The sequence below is a fragment of the Gadus chalcogrammus genome, chromosome 23, assembly GCF_026213295.1.
Source record: "Gadus chalcogrammus isolate NIFS_2021 chromosome 23, NIFS_Gcha_1.0, whole genome shotgun sequence".
Lineage (NCBI taxonomy): Eukaryota > Metazoa > Chordata > Actinopteri > Gadiformes > Gadidae > Gadus > Gadus chalcogrammus.
Window position 1 is genome coordinate 14,249,917 of NC_079434.1, and position 26,198 is coordinate 14,276,114.

At 43.2% G+C, this 26,198-nt stretch overlaps 2 protein-coding genes across 3 annotated transcripts in view; one reads left to right on the top strand and one right to left on the bottom strand.

Moving 5' to 3' along the window:
- Positions 1–4,893: 4,893 nt before the first annotated feature.
- Positions 4,894–14,926, top strand: dap (death-associated protein). Its single transcript, XM_056584477.1, has 4 exons — positions 4,894–5,107; positions 5,951–6,053; positions 10,345–10,387; positions 13,751–14,926. Exons 1-4 carry the CDS (start codon positions 5,053–5,055, stop codon positions 13,868–13,870), a joined length of 321 nt encoding a protein of 106 aa, XP_056440452.1. The 5' UTR covers positions 4,894–5,052; the 3' UTR covers positions 13,871–14,926.
- Positions 14,927–21,722: 6,796 nt separating this feature from the next.
- Positions 21,723–26,198, bottom strand: part of ankrd33ba (ankyrin repeat domain 33ba) — an 18,127-nt gene continuing 13,651 nt past the window's right edge. The window contains exons 5-6 of one of the 2 annotated variants that reach the window (XM_056584514.1): positions 25,001–25,199; positions 21,723–24,162 (exon numbers count right to left, since the gene is read on the bottom strand). In XM_056584514.1, coding sequence (XP_056440489.1) covers positions 23,584–24,162; positions 25,001–25,199 — 778 coding nt within the window. In that variant the 3' untranslated portion in view covers positions 21,723–23,583. Of the gene's footprint in view, positions 24,163–25,000; positions 25,203–26,198 lie in introns of both variants that reach the window. The other variant, XM_056584513.1, reaches the window with a different exon arrangement.

Sequence of the window (26,198 nt, forward strand, 5' to 3'; positions counted from 1 at the left end):
CGTCATGAAAAAAAACACAAGGGGTAACACTGTTGTTTTTTTATCGGTCGTCATGAAAAAAAACATAAGGGGTAACAATTTTGCTTTTCATTGGTCGTCATGAATAAAAACATAAGGGGTAACACTGTTGTTTTTTATTTGTCGCCACGAAAAAAAACGTAAGGGGTAACACTGTTGTTTTTTCATTGGTCGTCATGAATAAAAACATAGGGGGTAACACTGTTGTTTTGTATTGATCGTCATGAAAAAAAACATAAGGGCCGGGGTAACACTGTCGATATTTATCAAATAAAACATAGGGGGTAACACTGTTGTTTTTTTATTGGTCATCATGAATAAAAACATAAGGGGTAACACTGTTGTTTTTTATTGGTCGTCATGAAAAAAAACATAAGGGGTAACACTGTCGATATTTATCAAATAAAACATAGGGGGTAACACTGTCGTTTTTTATTGGTCGTCATGAAAAAAAACATAAGGGAAATAATAGAAATACACACATACATTTTAATGTCATGTATATCCTCTTTATTGATGATTGATTATTGAATAATGTCATCGCCTCAGTGGTGCAGTGGAGTGCACTCTGCCTAACCCACTGGAGACCGGGATTCAAGTCCGGTTGTTGTCTTCTGTTGGAATGTCGATATTTATCTAATAAAACATAAGGGGTAACACTGTTGTTTTTTATTGGTCGTCATGAAAAGAAACATAAGGGGTAACACTGTTGTTTTTTATTGGTCGTCACGAAAAAAAACACATAAGGGGTAACATTGTTGTTTTTTTACTGGTCGTCATAAAAAAAAACATAAGGGGTAACACTGTTGTTTTTTATTGGTCGTCATGAAAAAAAACATATAGGGTAACACTGTTGTTTTTTTATCGGTCGTCATGAAAAAAAACATAAGGGGTAACACTGTTGTTTTTTATTGGTCGTCATGAATAAAAACATAAGGGGTAACACTGTTGTTTTTTATTGGTCGTCATGAAAAAAAACATAAGGGGTAACACTGTTGTTTTTTATTGGTCGTCATGAATAAAAACATAAGGGGTAACACTGTTGTTTTTTATTTGTCGTCATGGAAAAAAACATAAGGGGTAACACTTGTTTTTTATTTGTCGTCATGAAAAAAAACGTAAGGGGTAACCCTGTTGTTTTTTTATTGGTCGTCATGAAAAAAAACATAAGGGAAATAATAGAAATACACACATACATTTTAATGTCATGTTCTCTTTATTGATGATTGAATATTGTGTATTGTCATCGCCTCAGTGGTGCAGTGGAGTGCACTCTGCCTAACCCACTGGAGACCGGGGTTCAATTTCTGTGGAAAACACAATATCTTTAATTTTAAACGTAATGCTATCATGTCTATTACACTGTCATATATAACCACATACATTCTTAAATAACAAATCTCAGTGGGAAGTGGTGAGAGCTGTGAGCTAACCCCCTGAAGACTGGGGTTCAAGTCTGGTTGATGTCCTCTGATGGAAGACTCTTATTTCTATTTAATGTGAATTATAAAGTCAAGTATAACCATTGTGTTGATTTTTTACGGTGTCTTGATGGTGCATTGATAAGCTCGGAGGTTAACACTCCAAACAGCTCAGGTTCGGATCCCCGCAAATACGTCGACAGGGGTACAACATAAGGGGTAACACTGTTTTTTTTTATTGGTCGTCATGAAAAAAAACATAAGGGGTAACACTGTTGTTTTTTATTGGTCGTCATAAAAAAAACATAAGGGGTAACACTGTTGTTTTTTATTGGTCGTCATGAAAAAAAACATAAGGGGTAACACTGTCGATATTTCTAAAATAAAACATAGGGGGTAACACTGTTGTTTTTTATTGGTCGTCATGAAAAAAAACCTAAGGGGTAAAGCTGTTGTTTTTTATTGGTCGTCATGAAAAAACATAAAGGGTAACACTGTTGTCTTTGTCAAATAAAATATAAGTGGTAACACTGTCGTTTTTTATTGGTCGTCATGGAAAAAACCATAAGGGGTAACGCTGTCGTTTTTATGAAATGAAACATGAGGGGTGACACTGTCGTTTTTCTACGGTTGTCATGAAAATAACCGCAAGGGGTAACATTGTTGATTTTTATTGGTCGTCATGAAAAAGAACATAAGGGGTAACACTGTTGTTTTTTATTGGTCGTCATGAAAAAAAAAATAAGGGGTAACACTGTTGTTTTTTATTGGTCGTCATGAAAAAAAGACATAAGGGGTAACACTGTTGTTTTTTATTGGTCGTCATGAAAAAAAACATAATAACTGTTGGTTTTTATTGGTCGTCGTGAAAAAAACCATAAGGGGTAACTGTCGTTTTTTTATCGGCCGTCATGAAATAAACATAAGGGGCCGATTGCTCTGTCGAGCTTAGCCACTTTTTAGAGTTTAACACGGGTTTAAACAAACGGCCCAAGGGGTAACACTGTCGATATTTATCAAATAAAACATAGGGGGTAACACCGTTGTTTTTCTTTGGTCGTTACAAAAAAAAAACACAAGGGGTAAGTAACACTGTCGTTTTTTATTGGTCGTCATGAAAAAAAACATAAGGGGTAACACTGTCGATATTTATAAATTAAAACATAGGGGGTAACACTGTCGTTTTTATCAAATGAAACATGAGGGGTGACACTGTCGTTTTTTCTTTGGTCGTCATGAAAAAAAACATAAGGGGTAACACTGTTGTTTTTTATTGGTCGTCATGAAAAAAAACATATTTGAAAAAAAGAAAATTTTTCCTTGTCAAATAAAATGTAAGGGGCAACACTGTTATTTTTCATTTGTCATCATGGAAAAAAAACATAAGGGGTAACACTTTCGTTTTTATTAAATGAAGCGTAAAGGGTAACGCTGTCGTTTTTTATCCGTCGTCATGAAATACCCATAAGGGGTAACACTGTCGAAATGTATTGAATAGAACATAGGGGGTAACAAGGGAGATATCTATCAGCACAAACAGCTGAAGCGATGCCTATTTATTTGCAATAGAGATATCATCGAGGCCATGAAACTGAATTTGAACTACAGTCTCATGTGTGTGTGTTAAACCTGTACCAAGTAGGTGAGGATGCTATCAGGAGCTAAGATGGACGATTTAGGCTGTGACATCTCGAGAAAAAGGATTTGACAAGGCTTATGGCTTGTTGTCTCACGTGATTCTACCCCCAAGGATAAAATCTAATGAATCGTGATCAAGGAATGTTTCTTCTCACTGCATCCAAGGGAGAGGCACTTATAGGAAACAGCAATCAGCACAGTTAATGCATGACTGTGAATATTTTAACTTGATTTGATTTGTTTATGTTTCTCATTTGTGGTCATTAACTTCCTGATACTTTCTCTATATAGGTCTAAACAATATAATATTTTTCAGGGGAAAAAATAAACAACCCTGTGTAACATCAACCATTGCCTTTTATTCATGAATTTGAAATTACAATACATAACATTATCACCATTTTCCTTCCACCATTTTAGTGGTACAGTATGTGAACTAGATTATAAAATCAATGAATACATTCTAAAGTCCATCCCTGTCTCTGTTTTTGTTTTGCCCAGATCCTTTTCTCCTAACACTAAACTACTGAGCGGTCATCCGAAAACATATGAATCATATCTGAGGTAATCTTCATACTCTTCATTTCCAGACCTTGATTGAACAGTGATGAATCAAAGCCTTTGCATGAGATTGACAAACCACACTGCATTTCAATTAGCGTCAATTCATCATTACTTACAGAGACTGCACCGTGACCTATCAGCGAACCCCTGGCCTTTTGATTGGCAGTCATCCCCCCCGCAGGGAAGGAACAGAACATTCTCACAGCAGCGCACGGACAAATGTGATGTTGGGTACAGCCCGCAACTGCCAAATAAACCTGTGCCTCATCACTGTGTGTGTGTGTGTCGTGTGTGTGTGTGTGTGTGTGTGTGTGTGTGTGTGTGTGTGTGTGTGTGTGTGTGTGTGTGTGTGTGTGTGTGTGTGTGTGTGTGTGTGTGTGTGTGTGTGTGTTCGTGTGTGTGTGTGTGTTAGAGAGAGAAAGAGAGAGAGAGAGAGAGAGAGAGAGAGAGAGAGCGAGAGCGAAAGATAGACAGAGAGAGAGAGAGAGAGAGAGAGAGAGAGAGAGAGAGAGAGCAAAGGCGAAAGATCAACAGGGATAGAGAGAGAGAGAGAGAGAGAGAGAGAGAGAGAGAGAGAGAGAGAGAGAGAGAGAGAGAGAGAGAGAGAGAGAGAGAGAGAGAGAGACATTAAGTGCATTGCAATATACTGTCTATTATTTTATATATGAAGTATATTAAGAAGATATAGACAATACCCTAATATTTAGTGTTTAATTAATAATGTTGATCGGCACATCCCATTGCATTAGAACTCGCAGTCATCGTCTGTCACTATTATTCGAACATGTGAATATCACTGCCAAATTGTAGGAACATAATCACCTAATCAGGCCTCTGTACTTCTGATATGTAAACTTGTTCAATAACAACGTCTGCCGTCTACCTGATTAGTAGGCTATCGGATGCAAGAGAACCATTTAGATGAGAATATTTCATGCAAGTCAATGTTTGTAGTCTTTCTGTTTAAATACTGCCAGACACTGACTGAATGTTATTACAACTTATTTTTGGAAATAATTCTGCTTTGAATTTTTCACAGATGTATTTAATTAAATAATTAAATTTTACCCCTAAATATATCATGCTTTTTCTTTTTACGAAGCCCTAGATATCCTTATTACTAATCCGCTTTATTCATCGTTTTATTAAATAGAAATATCAAGAATGGACTTACGTTTCCAGGACGATGACTGGATAGATTCGAACCCCGCCCTCTTTTGCCTCTAAATGATGTCACTCCGCATTTTACGGCTTTCTGACGTCATCACGTACGGTTTCCAAACAATAATCAGGAAAAAGCCACGTTGACGATCCTGGTTTTAGTGTAGTCCTACATTCTGACCCGAATAAACCAGCGATTTATTTCCTAAACAGTTCAATTTCTTCTCGTGCTGCCGGCTACAAAGGAGACATGTCGTCCCCACCCAAAGAGAAGATCGAGACCAAAGCTGGACATCTTCCTGCAGGTAATGACGGGGATGTGAACAATCTGTTTTCTTTCTGCAGCCACTATACGTCAAGGCCTTTGTTTTTGTGCTGTCTGGCCCATATTGTAACGCCATGTGATGTTTTGTGCATTCGCGTCTGTTCCATCTGTAGATGAAAACCCTCTACTGCAAACGAAAGAATACCGTATCGTAGCCTATTTTAACACTTCCTGACTTTAAGTGATGTCGCAAGGCTGCAGTGAAATTATTGGCCATTCGTTGTTAAAAACAGGTTTATTGCATGAACGCGTACGTGAGGGCTTTTGAAATGCGTGCTTAACCGTTTCATTAAATGGAGTGGGACTTTCTAACAAGGCCTTTCGGACGTCCAAATCACCTAATAAAAACCTGGTAAGGTGTACGTGGACGTATGAAATGGGCCGCCACAGCGAGATAACAACTGACCCTCTGCACCCTCACGTTACTATGTCTGCATAGGTGCAAGCAGCTATCCCCTCGCGCAAATGAATAACCATTATTTCCAGAGACATTCAGAAAAAAATATTTTCGCTGTTGATGTTGTTGCTACAATAAGTCGTTTATCGTTCATCATTTAAATTATATCAGAATATTTGAATGCTCCAACGTAATAATTAAGTGCCATGTCTGATAGAAATTATTTTTTAAACTAGGTTAACTAAGATATCAGATCTATATGTTACCACATATATATCTGGATTGTAATCATTGGGTACTTGGGTACCCAATGATTACAGTCTGTGTTTATATAAACGTGTCAATCAGTGACTAAGAAGTCAATGTGCATGTAATGTAAACTTGCTTACTTGTGTGTTGTTGTTTTTGTGTGTTTGTGTCTTCCAGTGAAGGCAGGAGGCATGAGGATAGTCCAGAAGCACCAGTCAGCCATAGTCCCGGAGCCTGTGCCCAAAGACGAAAAGGACGAGGAAGAGTATGAGACCACCAGGTGAAGCCCAAACTAAACCCACACACACACATGGGTTTCAGAATAAATAAGACACCAAGACGATCTCTCCCCCCACTCAGATCCTTCGTAGAGGTATTGCCCTGTGGGTTTACTTTAGGATTAATTAAAAAGATCTCTCTCTCTCTCTCTCTCTCTCTCTCTCTCTCTCTCTCTCTCTCTCTCTCTCTCTCTCTCTCTCTCTCTCTCTCTCTCTCTCTCTCTCTCTCTCTCTCTCTCTCTCTCTCTCTCCAAACCCAGAGCGTTCACCATTGGTCTGCTCCCACTGCAGTGTTGGCAACGGCTCCCAGTCTTGCAGCGTGAACATGTGTACCGCTAATGTGGTGAATGACATAATTACTGCGTAATTATCCCAATAACCTGAAGAGGCTCATCTGACTGTGTTGTCTGCATGAACGGCCACATTTGAGGCGTTCCTTGGTGCGTTCGACTGCTGCAAGCACATCTGGTCGGTAATGTCCCTTGGCTGTGTTGTTCTGTTTTATTTGCCTCATTTTTATTTCTTATTAATGGACAGTGTCGAGGTCACTGAATTGTATGATAGCGGTCGAAATGGGACAATTAAGAGTTGATCTTTATCGATGGTATATCTAGGGAGCTTGGGTGTACGTTTGTAGTGTTTTCGTCTGCAACCCTAATGTCGTCACCCTCCCCATGAGAGTTTTTTAGTGAGGTGTGAGTTGTTTGCAGATGCTGCATTCAGAGAGAGAGAGAGAGAGAGAGAGAGAGAGAGAGAGAGAGAGAGAGAGAGAGAGAGAGAGAGAGAGAGAGAGAGAGAGAGAGAGAGAGAGAGAGAGAGAGAGAGAGAGAGAGAGAGAGAGAGAGAGAAGAATTGTATACAAACATACAGCACATACCAAAAGACTGGCATAGACAAAAACAAAGTCTATATGTTCACTTATTTTTGTCATTAACTAAACAACCTATAAATTGTGCATATGGGTATATAAGTGTACTCAAGGCTCTGAACACACTCCACTCTAAATCGGAGGAGAGCAGAAAAGTCCCAGTATTGAAACCTTGCCATGGGTGTGGCCATCCCACCAGTGTGACATGTTTCGTCTTGACTAGCTCAGGGATTTGCAGCCACGTGTGTGGGGGAGTGTGTGTGTGTGTGTGTGACTTCAATAATGATACTATTAATATTAATAACGCAGGATCGCTCTGAAATCAATCAGCAGAGGAGAAAAAAAAAAAAGAGAGGCAACATGCTACTGTTTCTATGGCAACTGCCACCTCGCCCACGGCATCAAACTTTCTGCTCCGCTGAGGCGGAGAAATGGGTGGGGGGAGGCTGGGTGCATGGAAGGGTGTGTGTGGGGGGGGGGGGGGGGCAGGGGTGTTGGTTAGTCCACGAGGAGTGGCATAGGGAAGTGAAAATAGACTTGCTGTAAAAAAAAAGAAGCCCTGGTGGTATTGTGTTGTCCTTAACATTTAAGTATCCACTCCAGGATTTATATACATGCTTCCATGCACCGCCTCCTCTCATTTCCTCCCAAAGCGTCCTCCCTCCTGAAATTGAGCTGCAAAGCTCTCCACTGCCCCCTGCAGGAGGTAGCCGTCTCTGCGGATCTCTCCTGGCTCTAAGCCACTGGAACAACGTTAAAACAAAATGTCCAACTTTTTCCCTCTCTCTCTCTCGCTCTGCCTCCCTCCCTCTCTCTCCAGCTTCCTCTCTCTCTCTATCCGTCTGCCTTTCTCCTTTCCGCATATGTATTCAGCGTTCACATTGTTCTGTGATCATGTGGCGGACTCCTGGTTGGATTATTGTTTGCCTGATTAATGGTTATCGTTTAGGCCAGTGTGCTAAAGGCTCAACCGCATAAGATTATCGCGTGCTATTTTTCTTGTAATGCATTCACGTTGTCACTCGTTCTGACTCCCTTTTACGTACCCATTTGTTATCGCCCAGCTCTTTTTTGTGTGAGGTCATGTACACCCGTCCACCTGATTCATAGTCTGTCTGTAGAGGAGACTGCATCCTCTCAATATAGTTCCTCCTTGTAGCTTTGTAGCATGTTTGTTAATCCCTCATGTGACTTTGTGACTTAATATTTCCCATCGTGTGTGTGTGTGTGTGTGTGTGGGGGTTTTGAGTTTCTTTTGTACCTCTTTCAAGTGCAACACAATCACATTCATGGTCAACACCCTAAACGCAAGCCAACTAGAGCCCCGGGTAAGGCCGGAGCAACGCTGGCTGAAAGATAATGTCTAGTGACGTGTAATCTAGTAAAAATGAATAGTCCAGTGCAGAGGTTGTCAAAGTGACTGAAGTCTCGGTGCCAAAAATAAATGTATGCAGCCCAGTGCAAGAACACTCGCCTTCCTCTTACGCACTCAGAGATCGACACAGCTTGTTCTTGGTCGTTGATGAACGTTGCCATGACAACAGGGACGTTTTGTCTAAAAGTCGGCTGAAGGTTTTCCTCCTTAGTCAGTAACGTTAGGTTGGGTGAGAACTGGCTGGGATACACACCACCGTTGTGAACTTTGTCACAGGCGATGCATGACTGTTCAAAGTTTGGGAAACACTCGTCTACTACAACAAACATGTAGTCTAGTTGAGCACACATAGGCTAGTGTAACGTACGCGTGTCCAACATACAGGCAGTCTTGAGTGCCTGTGTATCTCTCTCTCTCTCTCTCTCTCTCTCTCTCACTCACACTCACACTCACACTCACACACACACACACACACAAGGTCGTGCACACATAGGCTAGTGCAACGTACGCGTGTCCAACATACAGGCAGTCTTGAGTGCAACACCTTCTTAGTTAAACAAACGTGTAGCCTAGAGGCTAGTGTGACAAGGCGTCTCGATACTTGGGCTAGTTTAACGTGGTGCAACGTCAGCCTAGGCTCGAGTGTTCAGCCTGGCCTTCCCCGTTCTCGTTTCCAAACTAAAATGAGCAGGATTATACGTGGCACTGCAGCGTTGGTGGTATGATGCAGAATGACTCGACACTTTCTCACATGTCATGGGAAGAGGCAGAGGCGGTAAAGTGTGGAGGCTGTGGCCTTTTTTTCCCTCCTGGGATTTAGAACTGGTGCATTTTTTTTTTTCCTTTTGTTACCATCTGTGTGATGTCTTTAAATGTTTGGGGGGTGGGGGAGGCTCCTAAATTCTTCTTTTTTTTTTTAAAGACGGTACACCCAGATGGTACTTATCTAGTGCGTGCCATGCTTATGTTTTGATTAAATTATGAACAGTAATCCACTAAATGATTGTTTTAAACGTTTCCGCTAACTCTCTAAACATTCTGGCTGGGTGCCTTTGAGCAGAGTTTTCAAGGTGGCCGCCGCATCCGTGCATTTATTTATTTTTTAACTTCTCCTGCCTCCGGGTTTCAGTGTCACAAAATTGCTCGGTGCTCATTCGTCATGTCAAGGTCGTGCAGAACCTCTGGTTTCTCTTGCCTCCCTCTCTCCCTCTCCCTATTAGCGTGAGTTCATTCCTTCCTACTTTTCTCCCTCCCTCCCTCCCTGGTCCTACCCCATCGCTAATAGTCTGTTATTAAGAAGGTGCGCCTTTGTTCATTCCTCCTCTCCCCCGCCTTATCACCCTATACCTCTGACTTGGTATCTTCTGACCTGGCTTCCTGACCCTTTTCATCTTTTATTCCCCCTGTCCATCACACGTCTTTCAACTTGCCCTATTTGCCTTCCCCCCCCCCACGCCCTCCCCATCTCTCTAGCCCTCTCCGCCTCCCTTCCCCTCTCTCTCCCTCCCTCCCTCCCTATCTGCTATCCTCGCTCCCCCATTCGTAGGGATGTGAGCTCCAGTGTTTGGTGACGATAAATGGAAGCTATTAATGCTGCTGGCAGGTCCTGTCAGCCTCTGTGTGTATTTACATGGGTGCGTGCTTGTGCGCGAGCATGTTTGCGTGAAGGTGTTGCGTGTAAGGCCGCTGGCTGTATGCGTTCTGACAGTTGACGGTGTTGGCCCCCTCATGTTTTGTGAGAGGTGTGAGCTGGGTATTTGACTTGCAACCCTTGTTTCACTGTTTACTGTTTGTTTCCTTTTGACTCTTAGCCCGGACATGGTGGTTCAAAGATAAGAGAAGACCCATGCGCTGTCTCGGCACTCGCAAACACTGAAACACATCGGCACGCCACCTGCATGAAGTCTGTGTTGTGGTTATGGGGTCGCGAAAAAAACAATATTGCATTATAAGTGATTCATAATGTTTTCTTTTTTTTTGTCTTCCCCCTCTTCTTCTCTGGTTTCCTTCGGGATGTCCCGTCTCTCTCGCTCTCTCCCTCTCTGTGCAGTCCTCCAAAGCCCACCGTGATCGTCTCTGGAGTGGTCACAAAGGTAACGACCCACTCAATGCAGACCGCACACACGCGTATCTCATACACACACAGTAGTATCTCACACACACAAACTCATCTGTGCAGCGAGGAGCCACGGCGGACGTTAGAATCTGGGACACCGGCCTCCATAGGGAAAGGTCTGTAAATGGGCACACAGGAAGGGACACAAGGAGAGAAATGGCTGACACCGCCCACACAAAAATCGACAGGCGGGAAGATGGAGAGAAATGGCCATGGGGGGAGGGGGAGGGGGGGGGAGGGAGAGAGAGAGGTGAGACGAACAGAATCGCAAGGGCAGTGTTTAAAAGCCAGAGAGAAGTGGCAGAGGGACATAAAAGGGGTATTTCAGTTTGGTTTTTACCGAGCCAATGTGCTCTGGGCAGCTCCTGGATCATAACTTCCTAAATGGTTTCCAGAGTGTCTCGCGACAGATCCCAAATAATAATAATCAACGCCGCCAAGAGACGGTGGAGGGGGACGGCCCAAACTGTCATGAAAGACCCAAATCTACTGCAACTGTCGTTCTGTTGGATTGAGTGAAAATCAGTTTGTGTGGACGAATGAGCATGGTTATAGGGGTTGTCACGGTGATGGGATTTTTGCTGCTGGTCGATTGCCGCCCTTGTATTCAAACCGACCAACATCAAAATGTCTTAATTCTTAGATATTAATTATGAAATGGAACGGTAGGCCTAAGGCGTATTTTAGTATTGTTAGTGTATTACATTAACAAAATGATACAAATCGACACTGCCTGTAAAGAGACATGAATATGTGCTTTTAATTAGAGACATGGATTAAATCAAATAAATATATGTTGGTTTGCAAAAACAAGGGAGCAAAAAGTAGAAAAAAATGAATTCCTCATTACCATTTTAGCAGAACAGAGATTTAAAATGTCAAAATATTTCAAATAAATATACATTGATAAACAAATGGGCCTATGAAAATCAAATGAAACAGATCGGAACGACTGCTACGGTTGAATGAATGAAATACAATTAAATAGCCTTGTTCCCGTAAAATGATCAACAAGCTTTCTAATAAAATGGTTGATGATTCCTGCCAAGAAGACGACAAGAATGTTGACCTTCTCAGATTCTTGGCCCGAATGAAGGGGTGTGGTAGTTATGTGGTGGACAGTGAGACTCGTATACGAAGTCATGTTGCTTTCCTTGAGAAAATACTTTCTTTCGTATTGGTGGTCAAAAGTTGTGCGTATCGCTTTGAAAGCTGGCTTTCAGTACTCGGTTATATCCATTTGTCACCATCCCGATTATATCTCACCACTCGGGAACATGCTTTGCCCACACTCGGCTGCCACCTGGCCAGATGTAGGCCCAGATGGTGTAGCAGCTTTGGATGTAAGTCCAAGTTGAGCGTATTCTCTTGGGTGGTGTGTTCTGAGGTGGTCTATTGTTTTACAGTCTTCATTCAGTTCAAAACCAGAATGGCCCCCGAATTGGTTACGTAGCATTGGCTATCGAAAAGGTTGATTTTTATTTTGGCAATTTTTTTTGCAAAAGTCTACATTTTAGAAAAACATCCGCCATAACAAATAGCGGTTATGACGTCTTTGTGGATGACAGCCGATATGCACAATTATGAAATAACCTGCCCAGCCCGGTTCGCTTTGATAGGGCTACGACGAGGAAACTTGAGGAAAATAGTATGTTTGGCTGTACTTTGGTGTATGTTGACTCCGCTTGATAACGCCCAGACTTTGACCTTCAACTTGTAGAAAAATAAATGAAAGTAGATCAGAGCATGTGAAATGTAGTCTTTGTTTTACCTGGTTCTCGTGTGTGTGTGTGTGTGTGTGTGTGTGTGTGTGTGTGTGTGTGTGTGTGTGTGTGTGTGTGTGTGTGTGTGTGTGTGTGTGTGTGTGTGTGTGTGTGTGTGTGTGTGTGTGTGTGTGTGTGTGGTGTGCATGCCCCACTCGGTCGAGTGCCGGGCCAGGTGCAATGTTAATGGAAGATTTGGGTTTGATGGCCGGGCCGTTTATCAGCCACCCTGTCTCTCTCCCCCCCATATCTTCCCTTCAGCCGTCCCATTTAACTCCCTCTATCACTAGGATAGGCGCTCAGGGCCGTCAATACACAAAGACTTCAGAATAGGTCCTCCTAAAAAAGACCTATTTCCTTTAAGAGCGTGTGTGTGTGTGTGTGTGTGTGTGTGGGTGTGTGGGTGGCAGGTTTGGGCAATGGGTTACTTTTAAATTACAGCACACTGTTTATACAATATCGCTTTAATATTGTTAAAAATTAAGATTTGTACGGGACTGGTTAAATTGGAAATATTTTAACACGTTGCCACGTAGCCAAATAATGGTCCTCTTCTGCAGCATGCAGCATAGCGTGGCCAAATCTTCACTCCCTAGGCCTTTTACGACTATATAATTAGTCGGGCAAGAAGCTTTGAGTTTTAGAGTAAGGAGTAAAGAGGCCAAATAAAGGTCAGCTCCATACCAGCCTATTGGTTGTACAATTCTAATATATTTGTGTTTAGCACAATGTTGTGCGTGTTATTCACATTTATGACGAAAAAAACCACAAAAGAAACACAAATAAAAGATGAAAAGGGTCAGGAAGCCAGGTCAGAAACACACAAAAAGGCAATCTGAATGAAAAGAAGGCTTTTACTCAGTTTTGATGCCATATCTGATTTTCTAATGTATTTTTTATTGATTTTAGTTGTGTATGGTAGATTAGGGGCAGGGGTCGTGTTTTCCAGGCTCCATCGTGCACTCCCATTAGCGCAATTTTCAGGTCATTGCTGTTGTTTTGCGATTAGATAACAGACTTTAGACTAGGACCGGCAAGGGCATGTGCACAATTAAATAGGATAAAAACAAAAGAGATTACATTGCACGCACCGGCATGCTGGGAAAAGCATTTCCCATGAATGTTTTAAGCCAGTGTTGGACCTGATTTAGCCGACTACAATATGTACTCTTTAAACACTCTTTAGATGTTCATTCACATTCCAGGGGTCCCTCATTTTCGATTTTGAGAGCTTGCCTCTCTAGCCGCTGGTCCTATTTAACTCTTGGAATGAAATCAATTAAAGTAAATCTACTTGTGTATTCTCTATTCAACGTCATACATGCCGATTTGCAGTTCCGGCATGAAAAGCATGAGAGGTCCCCTTCGCTAACAGCTCTTCGGTGGCTGGAAATTCAGCTTGCAGCGAATGCTCTGTAGGGAATCAGCACACAAAAAAATGACCTTTTAGCTTTCTGTGCCGTTGGATTTACCCCGCCCGCTTTTTTTTTGGTTTTCCTTGCCTCGAGCCAAGGAGGCTTGATCCACGCAAACGGCTTCTTCCAACCGTCAAACTGTGATTGTGTTTTTCCGCCTAGGGTGACAGGGACTTCACCCCGGCAGCTGCCCAGGTAGCCCACCAGAAGCCCCAGCCCGCGCTCCCCAAGATGGCCCCCAGCCACCAGCAAAACCAGCAAATCCACCAGCCCCGCAAGTGAGCTAGCGCCGCGGCAGCCCAGGACATTAGCGGCTAAGCTAATTCCACCAGCCAGCCTTTTCACCCCGGAAACCGACCGAGGGCGTGCACAGCCCCCCCCCCCCCCCCAACCAGGCACAGATCTCTGCTTCTTTTTGGTTCCCTCAGAAGAAGAAAACAAATGGCAATCTTAAAAATAATTACACAAGATAATAAATTGGGATCTTTTTTTTTGCAATTTGATACTGATTTAAACTGAGGTGTTGATCCCCATATTTGTGCATGCTAAGTGCACTCACTTGCACTATTTCTCAATTAAGTTTTTTTTTGAAGTGCTGTGTTCATACACCAAAGTGACGGGCCAGATTGACAGCTACAGCTTCGACAGGGGGGTGATTTGAGACTGGAAGTTGATCTGAGATCTTTCTGTAAAAGAGGAGTGAGGGTCCAAACCCTAGAAATGTGCAGGCCACACAAGATAAACTCCAAACCAGTCAATCAAAGCAAACCTACCAACCCATCCTTGGGATTAGGGAATTATTTTTACCCGTCAAAGTATTTTCAGACAACATTTTCTTAATGAGAAAAATCAACCAATAAATTTAAATATAATCCAACCCTAATCAGATTGTCATATTGATATATTGACCATACAGGATACTATGGGGGACCGAAATGGCAGCATGAACCAACATTAAGCCTTGGTTGCCTCTGACAAGCATTCCATTTGACCTTCTCCTCTAGATTTCATTCACCAAGTCCTTAGACGTGCACACATTTTACTTAATCACCCAACCCCCTTACACTGAAGTGTCGTTAATTGTAACACTAATTATCAGGTTTCCAAAAAATGGAAAGATGTTATTTCGCCTAGCCCTAGGACATTTTTTTTTTGGGGTTAAATAAAAGAAAAGAAAAAAATGTAAAGGAAGTTTTATTGTGTTTGCTCGGTTATTCACTTGAGTGATTTGCTCAATTGTAAAAACATAATTCAAAAGTCATTGAATTGACTTAAGTGTTAGGAATGGTTCTCTTAGTTATTAAAGATATATCCTGAAATAACGAAATTGTGTCATCATTGAACAATATGTTGTGAAAAGACACCTTGGGACTTCAGTGCCATAATCACATGCTATTAATATCATGCACTCTACGTTTAAATGTTTCACAGTGTTTTTTGGAGATTTGCTGGCAAGCTCCTCATATGATACAAATTCTCCATTGTTTGACTTGATGGAAAATAATTCATGGATTGTTTTTTGGGATCAAGTTATAAGACGCCGTCGCCAACCACATGCAACTTAAAAGTAAGCCCACATTGGCAAAATGTTCCACATATCTTCTATATTTTCTAGGTGACACCCTATATCAGATGATTAAAACATGTTCAAAGTACTCCACTCCATGAGTCCAATAATGAGCCATTATGACTTTTCGTTGTGTACTAAAAGGCTGAAAAACACAGGGTTCAGGTGTGCCTTTGGAGAACCAAGCAGACTGGTGTCCCCCAGATCTGTCAGCCCACCCCCGCCTCCTCTCCTCCGTCTCCCTTCCCACTCACACGCACGCACGCACACACACAATCACATCGCACAGACTGGACCAGGTGTTGCTGCATATATTTAGCTTGGTGGAGGCCTGGCTTCCAGGTGTCGTGTCAGTTAAAGTTACCCCGCGTTCATCCAGGTTGCCTTGGCCATAATTGTGTCGGGCTATACCCAGAGAAGCCCTTCATCAAAACAGACACGCTGGTCTCCTTGCTTGACCCCGTATCGCTGTGTTCGCCCAGCAAAGACCCCCCCCCAAAAAAAAGTACCCCCTGACGTATCCGATGTAAACACATTCTCATTGGTCCGATTCTAATGCAGCTCCACACATCATATATGCGTGGGGCTTATAACCCTGAACCTACCTACCGTAACCATCATTTACGTTGCAGCTACATTTAAACATCTCTAACCTAATGCTTTGCTCTGGGGAAAAAAATATACCAACAAGGCGATGGCGGTTTCAAACGTCACAGCGGATGGCACTGGGTTCAAGTCCTGGTGATCTCCTTGGAAACGATACTGATGAGATTTGGCTAATAAACTATGTCACATGAATTGTAACAAAAAAAAAAGTATAACCTCTGACAGTGGCGACTGGCGATCAAACATGTTGGTGGGGCACAGTAATAGACAGGGGGTCTGAGGTCCCCCCCCCCCCCCCCATATATCTATTTTTAAATTTAATAGATTTGATTTCCTGTATTCTGGTGCATTTTGTGGATGGCCACTTCCTATTTACCTACTTTTCATTCAGATTAATAGCCTACATCCTGACTTGCAGCCTGGACAAGCTTACACTGCATATACAGACGTACATCATGTCCATTCCATGTGCCATTGCTATTTGACCCATTGTTATTCTGATATTGAGACAAATGATGATCACTGTCCTATAGCGTCCATTTTTTGTGAGTCTCAATGTCTACTTCAAATGCAGTTAGAAATATGGGACAGTTGCTTATATATATATATATATATATATATATTAAAAAATATATATTATATTTTTTATATATATATATTTTTTAATTTTAATTTTCTTTTCTTTTTGTCTTGTGAGAGTAGGTGGGGCCGAACCCGACTTGCCCCTATGACCAGTCGCCACTGACCTCTGAACAGATCAAAGCAGGTGTTCAGTGGATAATGATCGACTTGTTGGCTCCTACTCCTGACCCCTTATTTCCATGGTGTGTGAATAGTAATGTCAGATAATTTCCGAATACCTCCAAACAGATGTCTTGGGTGCACAGCAGCGAGAGATGTTGGCTTTCCACTCCAGCGACCCGGGTTTGTGCCCGGGGAGGGCTGTCTCCATTGGAACCACTTATTTTGATCATGGTCATGTGATTTGTTATGTTTAGTATAACTTCTGGCTGTCTCATAAGCACATCTGAGAAAGTAAGTCAAGTACTTGTACTAAATATGTACATTTATGGCCACACAGTACTTTGGCTGGCAGTGATTTCATTGTGCCAGCCCGAGCAGGCTGCAGTTCAACTACAGGTCAAAGGTGTCAGTATTGAGAAGAAATCTCTTATTCCTCCATGTTGTCCCTTTAAAGTTTAACCTGTGCTTGTGTCGGATTGCATGGCATACATCTCTAAACGGTGACACCTAAAGGCATGTATAGATAGCTTTCATAACAACATAACATAACATTTCATAACAACATGCAGATTATTTTTCTTTACACAGGATCTCTCTGGAGCCACCCCTCTCTCAATGACTATGCTCTCCAGCAAAGAACCACAACCTCAAAACTTGGGGAGTAGCTGAATGATGACCCAGTTGAATGACTAGGAGACTTTAGTTATGGGCGATAAACAAATTCTGATCTGGGTTAATCATGCATGTGTTGCAACGCAATTTGATCGAATCTTTCTAAATTAGATTTTTTAAGTGAATGCATGCACGCAAACTAATATCCAGTTATATTTCCAAATAGGGTCCTCATGGTTTTGTCGCGTCCCTTATTGTCGACCGGGAGTACCACTGTACACACTAATCTTGTCAGACATCTAAACTTCTATAAGTCTGCCAGACATCAGCAGATAAAACAACCAAGCCTCAAAATCGTATGCAGTGTTCTGATGGTTAAGGCGACAGTGTGACCGGCTGTTGATTTAGTATTGGGGGGGACTTTTAGAGATAAAATGTGTTTACTGTTCCTCGGGTCTGATAAAGCAGCTGGCAACAGAGTAAAATGACAAAGTTACCGTGACATTTACTGGCTCCCCACTCAGGGGAGCCAGTAAACTGGTAGGGAACTGGTGCCTATATTTTCTATTTATCACATATGTTGTTCGAGACTCCAGAAGAGTTTTGTAACAAGCCAAACAAGGACTGGGATCGGACCCCCCGTGGATGAATGCATAGACCTCCTACTAGCTTCGGTAGATATCTTATATAGTAGTTGACACATGAATTAAAAAGTACAGTAACACGAGATGTGGCTTGGAGTTTAACTGTAGTGACATTGTTTTCAAATGCAGTTCTAACCGGAGGATGTCCTCATGGGTTAATAGACTTACTGAAAGGACTGCTGACAATAGACCCTGGTCTTAGAATGACCCCCAGAGACATCCTGCAGCATCCCTTCGTGTCTCTACTGCCAGAGTATTATGGCCACAGTTTGTAAGTGTTTGTGTTTAAGTCAGTCCGTCTATCTGAAAGTCAAGGACATGAAAACAAATAGCAACAGGAATTTCAAGTGTTGTGATCAATTGAAGTTTCTTCTTACAGCGTGTCAGAGCATGGCCAACACTATTCAGAAGGCAGCTCCACCAGCTCAACCAACCAACTCAAACTGAGCCCTAACATCCATACCGATGATTGGTCTAATCGTGTTTCAACACCAGACTGCGTTCCCTGCCAGTTCCCAGCATCACAACCAGCACTACCGCTACCAATAGTCTGAACAAGACAAGGGAGGAGGTGGGGGTAATGTGTGGAGGAGGGAGAGGAGGACATGGGGGAGGTGAATGCTCCAGACTCCTGGGCAGAGGAGCAGGGTGGGCTGGCTGGCACCTCCTCATTCCTCCCTTACAGTGTGTGGGCTGATGACCGAGCCCATTCAGAAGACGGATACCCAGACAACCTACATCACCTGAGCCAGACTGGTACGAGGGCGTTTCTGTAAACAAACACCAGACTGGGCTGGCTCGCTGCCAGTCGGCTGCCTCCCCTTCCCAGCATCACGACCAGCACTCCCACTACCAAGAGTTTGGCAAAGACAAGGAGGAGAGGAGAGGAGAACCTCGGTTACATCAATTCTAGGGAAGAGGAGGTGAATCGTCAAAAAGAAGAGGGAAGAGATATCTGATGTAAAGGAGAAGGGAGGCAGCTAGAAGGAGAAGAGTGGGCTGGAGGAGGAGAGCGTGTCCTCAACAGTTTCCGTTTCCTCCAGATACACACCCCTGGATAGAGGAGCTGGAGGGCCACCTTCTCTCAGTATCAGATTGGGTTCTTCAGAGGGGAAGGAGAGAGGGCTCCAGGAGGAGAGAGAGGAGGGGGGCAGGAGTGGGGAAGGTAGAGCAATCGGAATATGGATTCTCACCAGGAGGGAGAACTCTGTAGGAGGCTTGGAGGAGGACACAGGGTTAGAAGAGAGGGGAGAATATAAGAAAGAAGAAGGGTGAAATGATAGAAAAGAACAGGAGAAAGGGCAGCAGCAAAGATCAGGGGGAAAATAATAAAGAGGAAGAGGCGAAGGAAGAGGCAGGTTAATATTTTGAATAGGAGGAAGGGAAAGTCCAAGATGGAGATTAGTAGAAACAGCAGAAGGAGAAGAAGGAAAAAATAAAACAATGAAGAAAGGGACGATGAGGAACAAGAAGAAAAGGATGAGAAGGAGTAGGAGGAATAATAACACAATTAGAGGGAGGAGGGGGAAGAGGACGATGACGAGGAGGAGAGGAAGGAAGGTGAGGAGGAGGAAAGCAATATTGCGGTAGCAAATTGCGGTGCTGTATATGAAATAATAAAAAAAAATCATCATTATCTATTTGTTCTTGATATTTTAAATCCCATCTACTTTTCTAGTTTCATTATTAGCTGTGCCTTGACTCACACACGGGTCAAAACATCTAAAGAGGAACTACCAAAGGGGGTTTGGTCATGACCATAATGGAACAGGGGCTTTGGAAAGAGAGAGAGAGAGAGAGAGAGAGAGAGAGAGAGAGAGAGAGAGAGAGAGAGAGAGAGAGAGAGAGAGAGAGAGAGAGAGAGAGAGAGAGAGAGAGAGAGAGAGAGAGAGAGAGAGAGAGAGAGAGAGAGAGAGAGAGAGAGATCCCCCTTTCATCGCCACTCACGTGGAGGGGGAGGTGTAGGGAGGAGGTCAGTCTCTTTTGGTTTTACAGCTTTCACCGGTTGGCTGTACAGTAAGTTAAGGTGTTTCTGTTGCAGCTCTTTCACCTGGTAGACGTCAGCTACAGTGAAGGACAAAAGGTTGGCGCTTGGAGGAAGTGGTGGTTACCAGCCTGCTCACCGACCAGCACCCCATAACCATTTACGACATTTATTAAGGAAATAAGTTTGCATGTAGGTTAATTTTTTGCACCAATTGCACTCCTAACCATCACTGGAAGGAGGGATCCCCCCTCTGTGTTCCTTCCGAAGAGTTCTTAAGGAAGTTTTCTTACCCTCTGGGGGACTAGGATTAGGGGGGTAGGTATATGGCTCTTTGAGAATTTGGCTTACAAATAAAATGGTCATTTAAAAGTGAATCCAATATTTTGAGTTCTCTAAAATATTAGATGTTTCCCATCCAACTAACCAATATGGCCACTAGGTGGCTTCTAGTCAAACCGTCCGCTGGCTAAGAGACCACCATGAATTATTTCATGATTTCTTTCTTTTAAAATATATTTTTATTAAAGGTGTACTAATAAAAAATAGTTTCTGTCAGACTGTTGCCCCTTGAGGTCTGATTCGGTTGAACAGGTCCCAGACCTGGTTGTCAATCAATGATCCCTCTCCGGACCCAAAACTGATTAGTTTAAATGTGAGAAATAAATGTGAGAATAGCTGATTACGCCTCAATTTACGGTAGTCAGCTAATTTAAACATAACTAGGATACCACTATTTCACACACCCAACCCAACCGTCACGCCAACTCTGTAATTAAACATCTCATTATTACAATAAAGTAGTATTTTTTTTACAAAATACTCTATCTGGTTTTGCTGAAGGATGCGTTTTCAAAGCGCATTGGGTCTCGTCAGAATGCCTTAAGTGCATCAAAAGTCACCGCCATTATGATCAAATCAAATGTATTATTTATTATCATGCAGGAGCCAACATTGAAATGTTCTTTATCTTCTCTCTGCCTCTCGATTTAAACCTTAGCCTTTATATATGCATTACTGCTTACTTGTCTGTCTGGTCTACTCGAGTTGGATTCTTATTTTAAGTTGTTTCTCTGTATTGATTTAAATAAAATAAAAATAAACCTACATTTCAAGATGATCTCTCCCTGTTCATCATTCTTAATTTTCAAAGTAAGGCTTAATAAAAGTGTTACCACCAAAAGACCGATAAGTAAAGCAGCAAAAGCGGGCAGCATCCGTTCATTATCACTGAGGGCATTAAGAGAGTTCAAACCGTTTTAACTGTATGCAAAACCGAATGATCGGCCCTGAAGGACTACCAATAGCAGGGCTGGGATTAAGAATTTAGGATTGCATTTTCTCTTGCTAGTTTCTTGCGAAAATGGAGTTGAAAAATAAGGCTTGTACATTGGGAATGACCGCCTCGGCCTCCAATTTGTAAGCTTTTTAGTAAGCATTTTTCTTTGATAGTAATGTTTATTTCTTCGGTATACAATGTCTTTGTAATACAAAAGGAAACAGACAACCGTTGCATTATTTGAGTTCTGGCCCAGGCTCTCTTCCGTTTCCCCCAAGAAGTTCTTGGGGGAACTAGCAAAAGAACACAAGATAACAATTTACCTGCCATTGTTTGGTTTCCAAAATCAGATCATTGTATTAGGCTTCCATGTAGACCACCTTCTGAAGGCGGGGCGGGGGGGGGGGGGGATTGTATCACATTCTGTTGAAAGATGCAAGCAAAACTGCATAACTGTATGGGTCCCATGCTTTTCCGAAAGCTTAGATATGTATTTGTCAAAGGCCATACATACTAATAAACCAGACATTTTCAAAGCGTTTGCGTTATAGTGTTTAATCCGTGGCTGGGTGAACTATCACCGCGTGTCCTAGATTTAGCTTTCAATCTCTTGTTATTACATTTCCGTGGCCAACGCCATGGGGGCGGGGGCGGTTAAAATGCATTTCATTTCAAATATTCATCTTTGTGAGTGAGGTTTTAACCCCCCCCGAGAAGAGGGGGGGAGGGGGCAAAAGGGGGGACCGCCATGGAGTCATGACTTTTATTTGAGGCAAATGATTTTGCTGGTGTCTAGCGCGCTCACAACCCCCCACAGCCACTCATCACCAGTATGTATATTAGACACACACTCTTAAGATGGCACTTAAGCTGCAACTGCTGAGGGGTGTTGGGGCTGTGAAATTGTGTTCTCGAAGCCCCTATAATGTTAGATGACTACTCTCTCCCTCTCTCTATACCTCATGAGTGTTTCCTCATGCACTGGTATTTTTTTCCACGTTATTTTAATGTTAATGCAGAGCTGGTCGTCATTACCGAAGACCAGAGAAAATACATGTCCACTAGAATGTTGCGCCAAAACTCTGGATATTACTGCATTTTAGTTGCGGATTTACAACACTTTGCAGTGCTGCTGCGAGCCAATCACATTTTGGTTCTGTGGTTTTAATGCAATTTTGAACAAATATCATCTTTGGTTTCTCCTAATTGATTGGAGATGGAGATTATTATTGGCGTCTGGGATCTTTTATATTTTATAATATCAGCATACCATTTTTATCATACATAACAGGTTCTCGGCTGTGCTCTAATGTCTTTCTCTAGGGCCATTGGAACAACAGAACAAAGTATATAAGCAGGCCTAAGTGACCCTAGGATTTATGTCAGCCAACACCACATCTATCTTTGATGGACACGCACTTTATTTATCTCATTTGAACTGAGTTCTCCCCTGTTGACGAATGATCATTCGTAAAGTTCTAATTATCATCAGTGTTAAAAAGACTCTACTGTAAACAATTGATAATGGATTAAACAATCAACTATTAAATGAATCCACATTTAACAATTTAAAGTGTCGCAGGAAAACAGTGTTTTACATTGTTTGGTTCTGGTCATGAGAGGACAAAAACTTAGCGGTTCACAGATTTCGATTAGCATGTTCCAAAAATCTCTTTCATTTAAAATCCTTTAAATGTCTAAAATGTTAACAAAAAAAACGCTTAAATCTCTATATATAAAAATACAAAGTACAGTATGCAAAATACACTCTTGTATTGGATATCAAAGCAAAAATATCTATGAAAACATTATTTGAATTCAATAAACTATGACATGCCGCAACTGTAAAACCTATAAAGTTATTTGAGACTTTAGGTCATTAAAGTCTTTATAAAGGTACTGCTCCTTTGTAAGGAAAAACAAGGTGAACAAATGCTTGTTCTAGTTTGATACAGAAAGAGAGTATTGAATTCACTTGGGTCAAACGATCACTAGCACACTGTGGGTAACCAAAATAAAAGACAATTTGAAAGCAATAAATTCCATCTGAAAGCAATAAATAAAAGAAAAAAAATAAGTTAGTAGGAAACTGTTCAAGTAGAGAGTCCCATATATCTAACCACTGACCTTGAGCCTCTTCGCTCCTTATTGCAGCTTGATTCTGAATCTCATCAGGGCCTCGTACATCTCTCTGTGTAACACTTCAGTTCGAATCCAGAAGCGATTCAAAATAGAGCTGGTCAACGCAACGTTTGCATTTGCTTGATCTTCCCAGAGGTGCACCATTTGTCTGTCATGTGATACACATTCAAGACTGTTGGCGGACCCATGTGTGTCTATATAAATATATAAATATAAATATTTCGATGTTAACCTTGTTTTTGGTTGGCCTAGCATAAAAAAAAATCCCCTGAATTCTCAACATCCATATCGGTACCGTTTTCCATTCTCCTCCTTGCGCCGCTCGCTTCCTCTCTGCGGCCTCGGCCTGTTTACGTCTCCCTGACGTCCCTTCCTTTCCCTTTACATCCCCGTGCCTCCTCACATCACTTCCTCTCTCTATTTATTCCCTCTGGCGGCGGTGACGAGTTGCTTCTCGCTCGCCGCCTCCAGCCTCCTCCTCTCCGCCTCCTCGGCCCTCCTCCGCTCCTCCTTCAGCTCCTTGTACCTCCACTTGGGGATCTGCAGCAGGCACCTCCCGTCGGGGCTGTTCCTGCTGCCGCTGCTCCGCCGGCGGACCTTCTCCGGCTCGTAGGTGGGCGCCGGCGCCTTGGACACCCTCACCTTGGGGACGCTGTGGCCCGGCCGCACGCTGCTCCGCCGCAGCATCAGGTGGATGGGCAGCAGGCTGGTGCGTCGGAGCTCCACCGCGTTCCCCGCGGCCGCCGCGCCCGAGGCCGTGGTCGCCGGGGCGGCGCTGAGGCTGGGCCGCCGGTCGGGGAGGGCCTGGGGCTGGAGGCTGGCCCGGCGCTCGGCCGAGGCCTTGGCCACCAGCGTGAGCCGGGAGTTCTGGAAGAGCCGGAGGTCGGCGTCCAGCCGCTCCGGGTTGAGGCGCATGTCTTTGGCGCGCTGCCGCCGCAGGATCTCGGGCACGGCGTGGCGTCGCTTGCCCACGCAGGGGGGACTCTCCGGACACACCTGGGGGAAGGGGGAGGAGCAGGGACTCCATGACAGGGTTTCCCGAAGCGGTTTACAGCCTAGGCGGCCGCCTAAGCAACACACATCTGCTGCCTTAACGTCTTTTTTTTGTAAAATGTATACAAAAGTATAAGATAATCTGAAATTCTTTCACTCTCTGTGTATAGATCAAGACAGTCATGCGGCCTGACAGCCTGCATGAACGGAGGATACCCTGGAGCGATGCAGGATGTCTGCTCTGCCCTAAGCAGTGACTGTGATCACTGCTCATGGACCACTGCATGAACATTAGGGAAGGCTTTAGCCAGCTTATGGCAGTTCAAATTAATTCCGTTCCTGTTGGAAAACATTGAATGTGTCTTGCATGGAATATCTTTCAGCTAACCAGAAGAAAAAAGTAGCCAGGGCTACAACAGGGTGACACCAAAAAACGTGCGGGTGTGAGGCGTACTTTGCCTGTGAAAGATGACTGTCAACAGAAGAGAGCCACTATAAAATATCCTGGCTCCGCCTTTCTCTGTCCGTTGATCAAAACCATTGATCAAAGCACGACAGGTAGCATAGACAGACGGGTTTGTGTTCACTCATATTACCAGAAGGACAGGATCACAATATGCTGCAGTGATATCATTATTATATAGTGTTTCCCCCGGAAACACTTTATAATAACCCACCTGACAACATGGCATTTGGTGAAAAGTCAAGATGTTATGTCACTTGCTAGAATCACATGTTTTTATCAGTAACAGGAAAAAAGGCAAAAATTAACCGGTTTGACTTGTAGCACATGCAAGCAGAAGATAATAAAAATAGGAGACAAAGCCCCCTCTGGCCTCACCGTTCGACAGGCCAGCGCGATGAAAGGACTACGCATGGCGGTTGTCACGGTGACCAGGTGGTCGATGGCGCCCTGGTCCTCGGGGTCGGTGACGTTGGCGATGTTGAAGGCTTGGCGCACGGTGTCCGACAGACGCCTCAGGCAGCCGCGGTTCTCCTTGGCCTTGAGGACCAAGGGAGCCAGCTTGGGCCACTCAAGGCTGCTGGAGGGAAGGGAAGGGGAGGGAATCAGACTCCAATGCATGGCGTTGAATTGACCTGACTTGAGTTTGATTGACCTGACTTGAATTGAAATTACTTGAATTTAATCGAATTGAATTCATAAAGACAACTGTTTTTGTTTTGTGGTCTCTCAGTGTAGGCATGTTGCGCACGTTGGATTGCTTAGCTTCCTCAACACCGATGACATAGATGATACACAAGGCCGCATGACTGTGCGGTTTGTAAGTATTTGTACAGAGTCATACACAAATGACTGTGTCGAGTTATCAGTCATGTGCTCAGGATTTTTTTTTTAAATGAAAGAAAGAAAAAAATAAAGAAAAAAATAAAAACAAGCAAATCATTTGTGACATTGAGAAATAGCACTCCATTTGCAAATAACTATTTTGTTTTGGGGTTTTGTTCATGGAGAGTGGGTGTAACACTCACTCAAGAGCCTGATCAGTAGTCCTACTTATTCAGACACCTGGCTGAGAGGATAAACAGGTGTGGCGAGCTGGCTGCCGATCAACCTTGACCCTGATGTCCAGACGCTGAGCTGACCCACGTAAACATATAGCGTGAGCCGGGACACTGATCCACGCTGGCTTTACTCCGTCTATTCCCAATGACATGCAGCCTAGACCAAGACAAAAGGCATCCCACCGCCATCGTTATTCGGGCGGCATGTGGCTCAGGAGGTAGAGCGGACGGGCTGTTAACCGGAAGGGTGCTAGTTCGATCCCTGGCTCCTCCTCGCTGTGTGTTGATGTGTCCCTGAGACAGACACTTCACCCTGACTGCTCCTGCCAAGCTAGCTGTCGCCTTGCCTTAATGTTAGGTAATGTTGTAAAGCGCTTTGAGTGGCCACTGGTTAGAAAAGCGCGATATGAATGCGGTCCATAAACCATATACGATCCATCTCGATGCTTCAAATGAAACGCAGAGTAGAGCCCTCCATTTTCTCACCATATGGACGGACCACTTCTGACCCATTA

Coding starts and splice junctions, on each gene's coding strand:
- dap (XM_056584477.1), top strand. CDS start 5,053: ATGTCGTCCCCACCCAAAGAGAAGATCGAGACCAAAGCTGGACATCTT. Junction 6,054..10,344: donor GAAGAGTATGAGACCACCAG/GTGAAGCCCAAA, acceptor CTCTCTGTGCAG/TCCTCCAAAGCCCACCGTGA. Junction 10,388..13,750: donor TCTCTGGAGTGGTCACAAAG/GTAACGACCCAC, acceptor TTTTCCGCCTAG/GGTGACAGGGACTTCACCCC.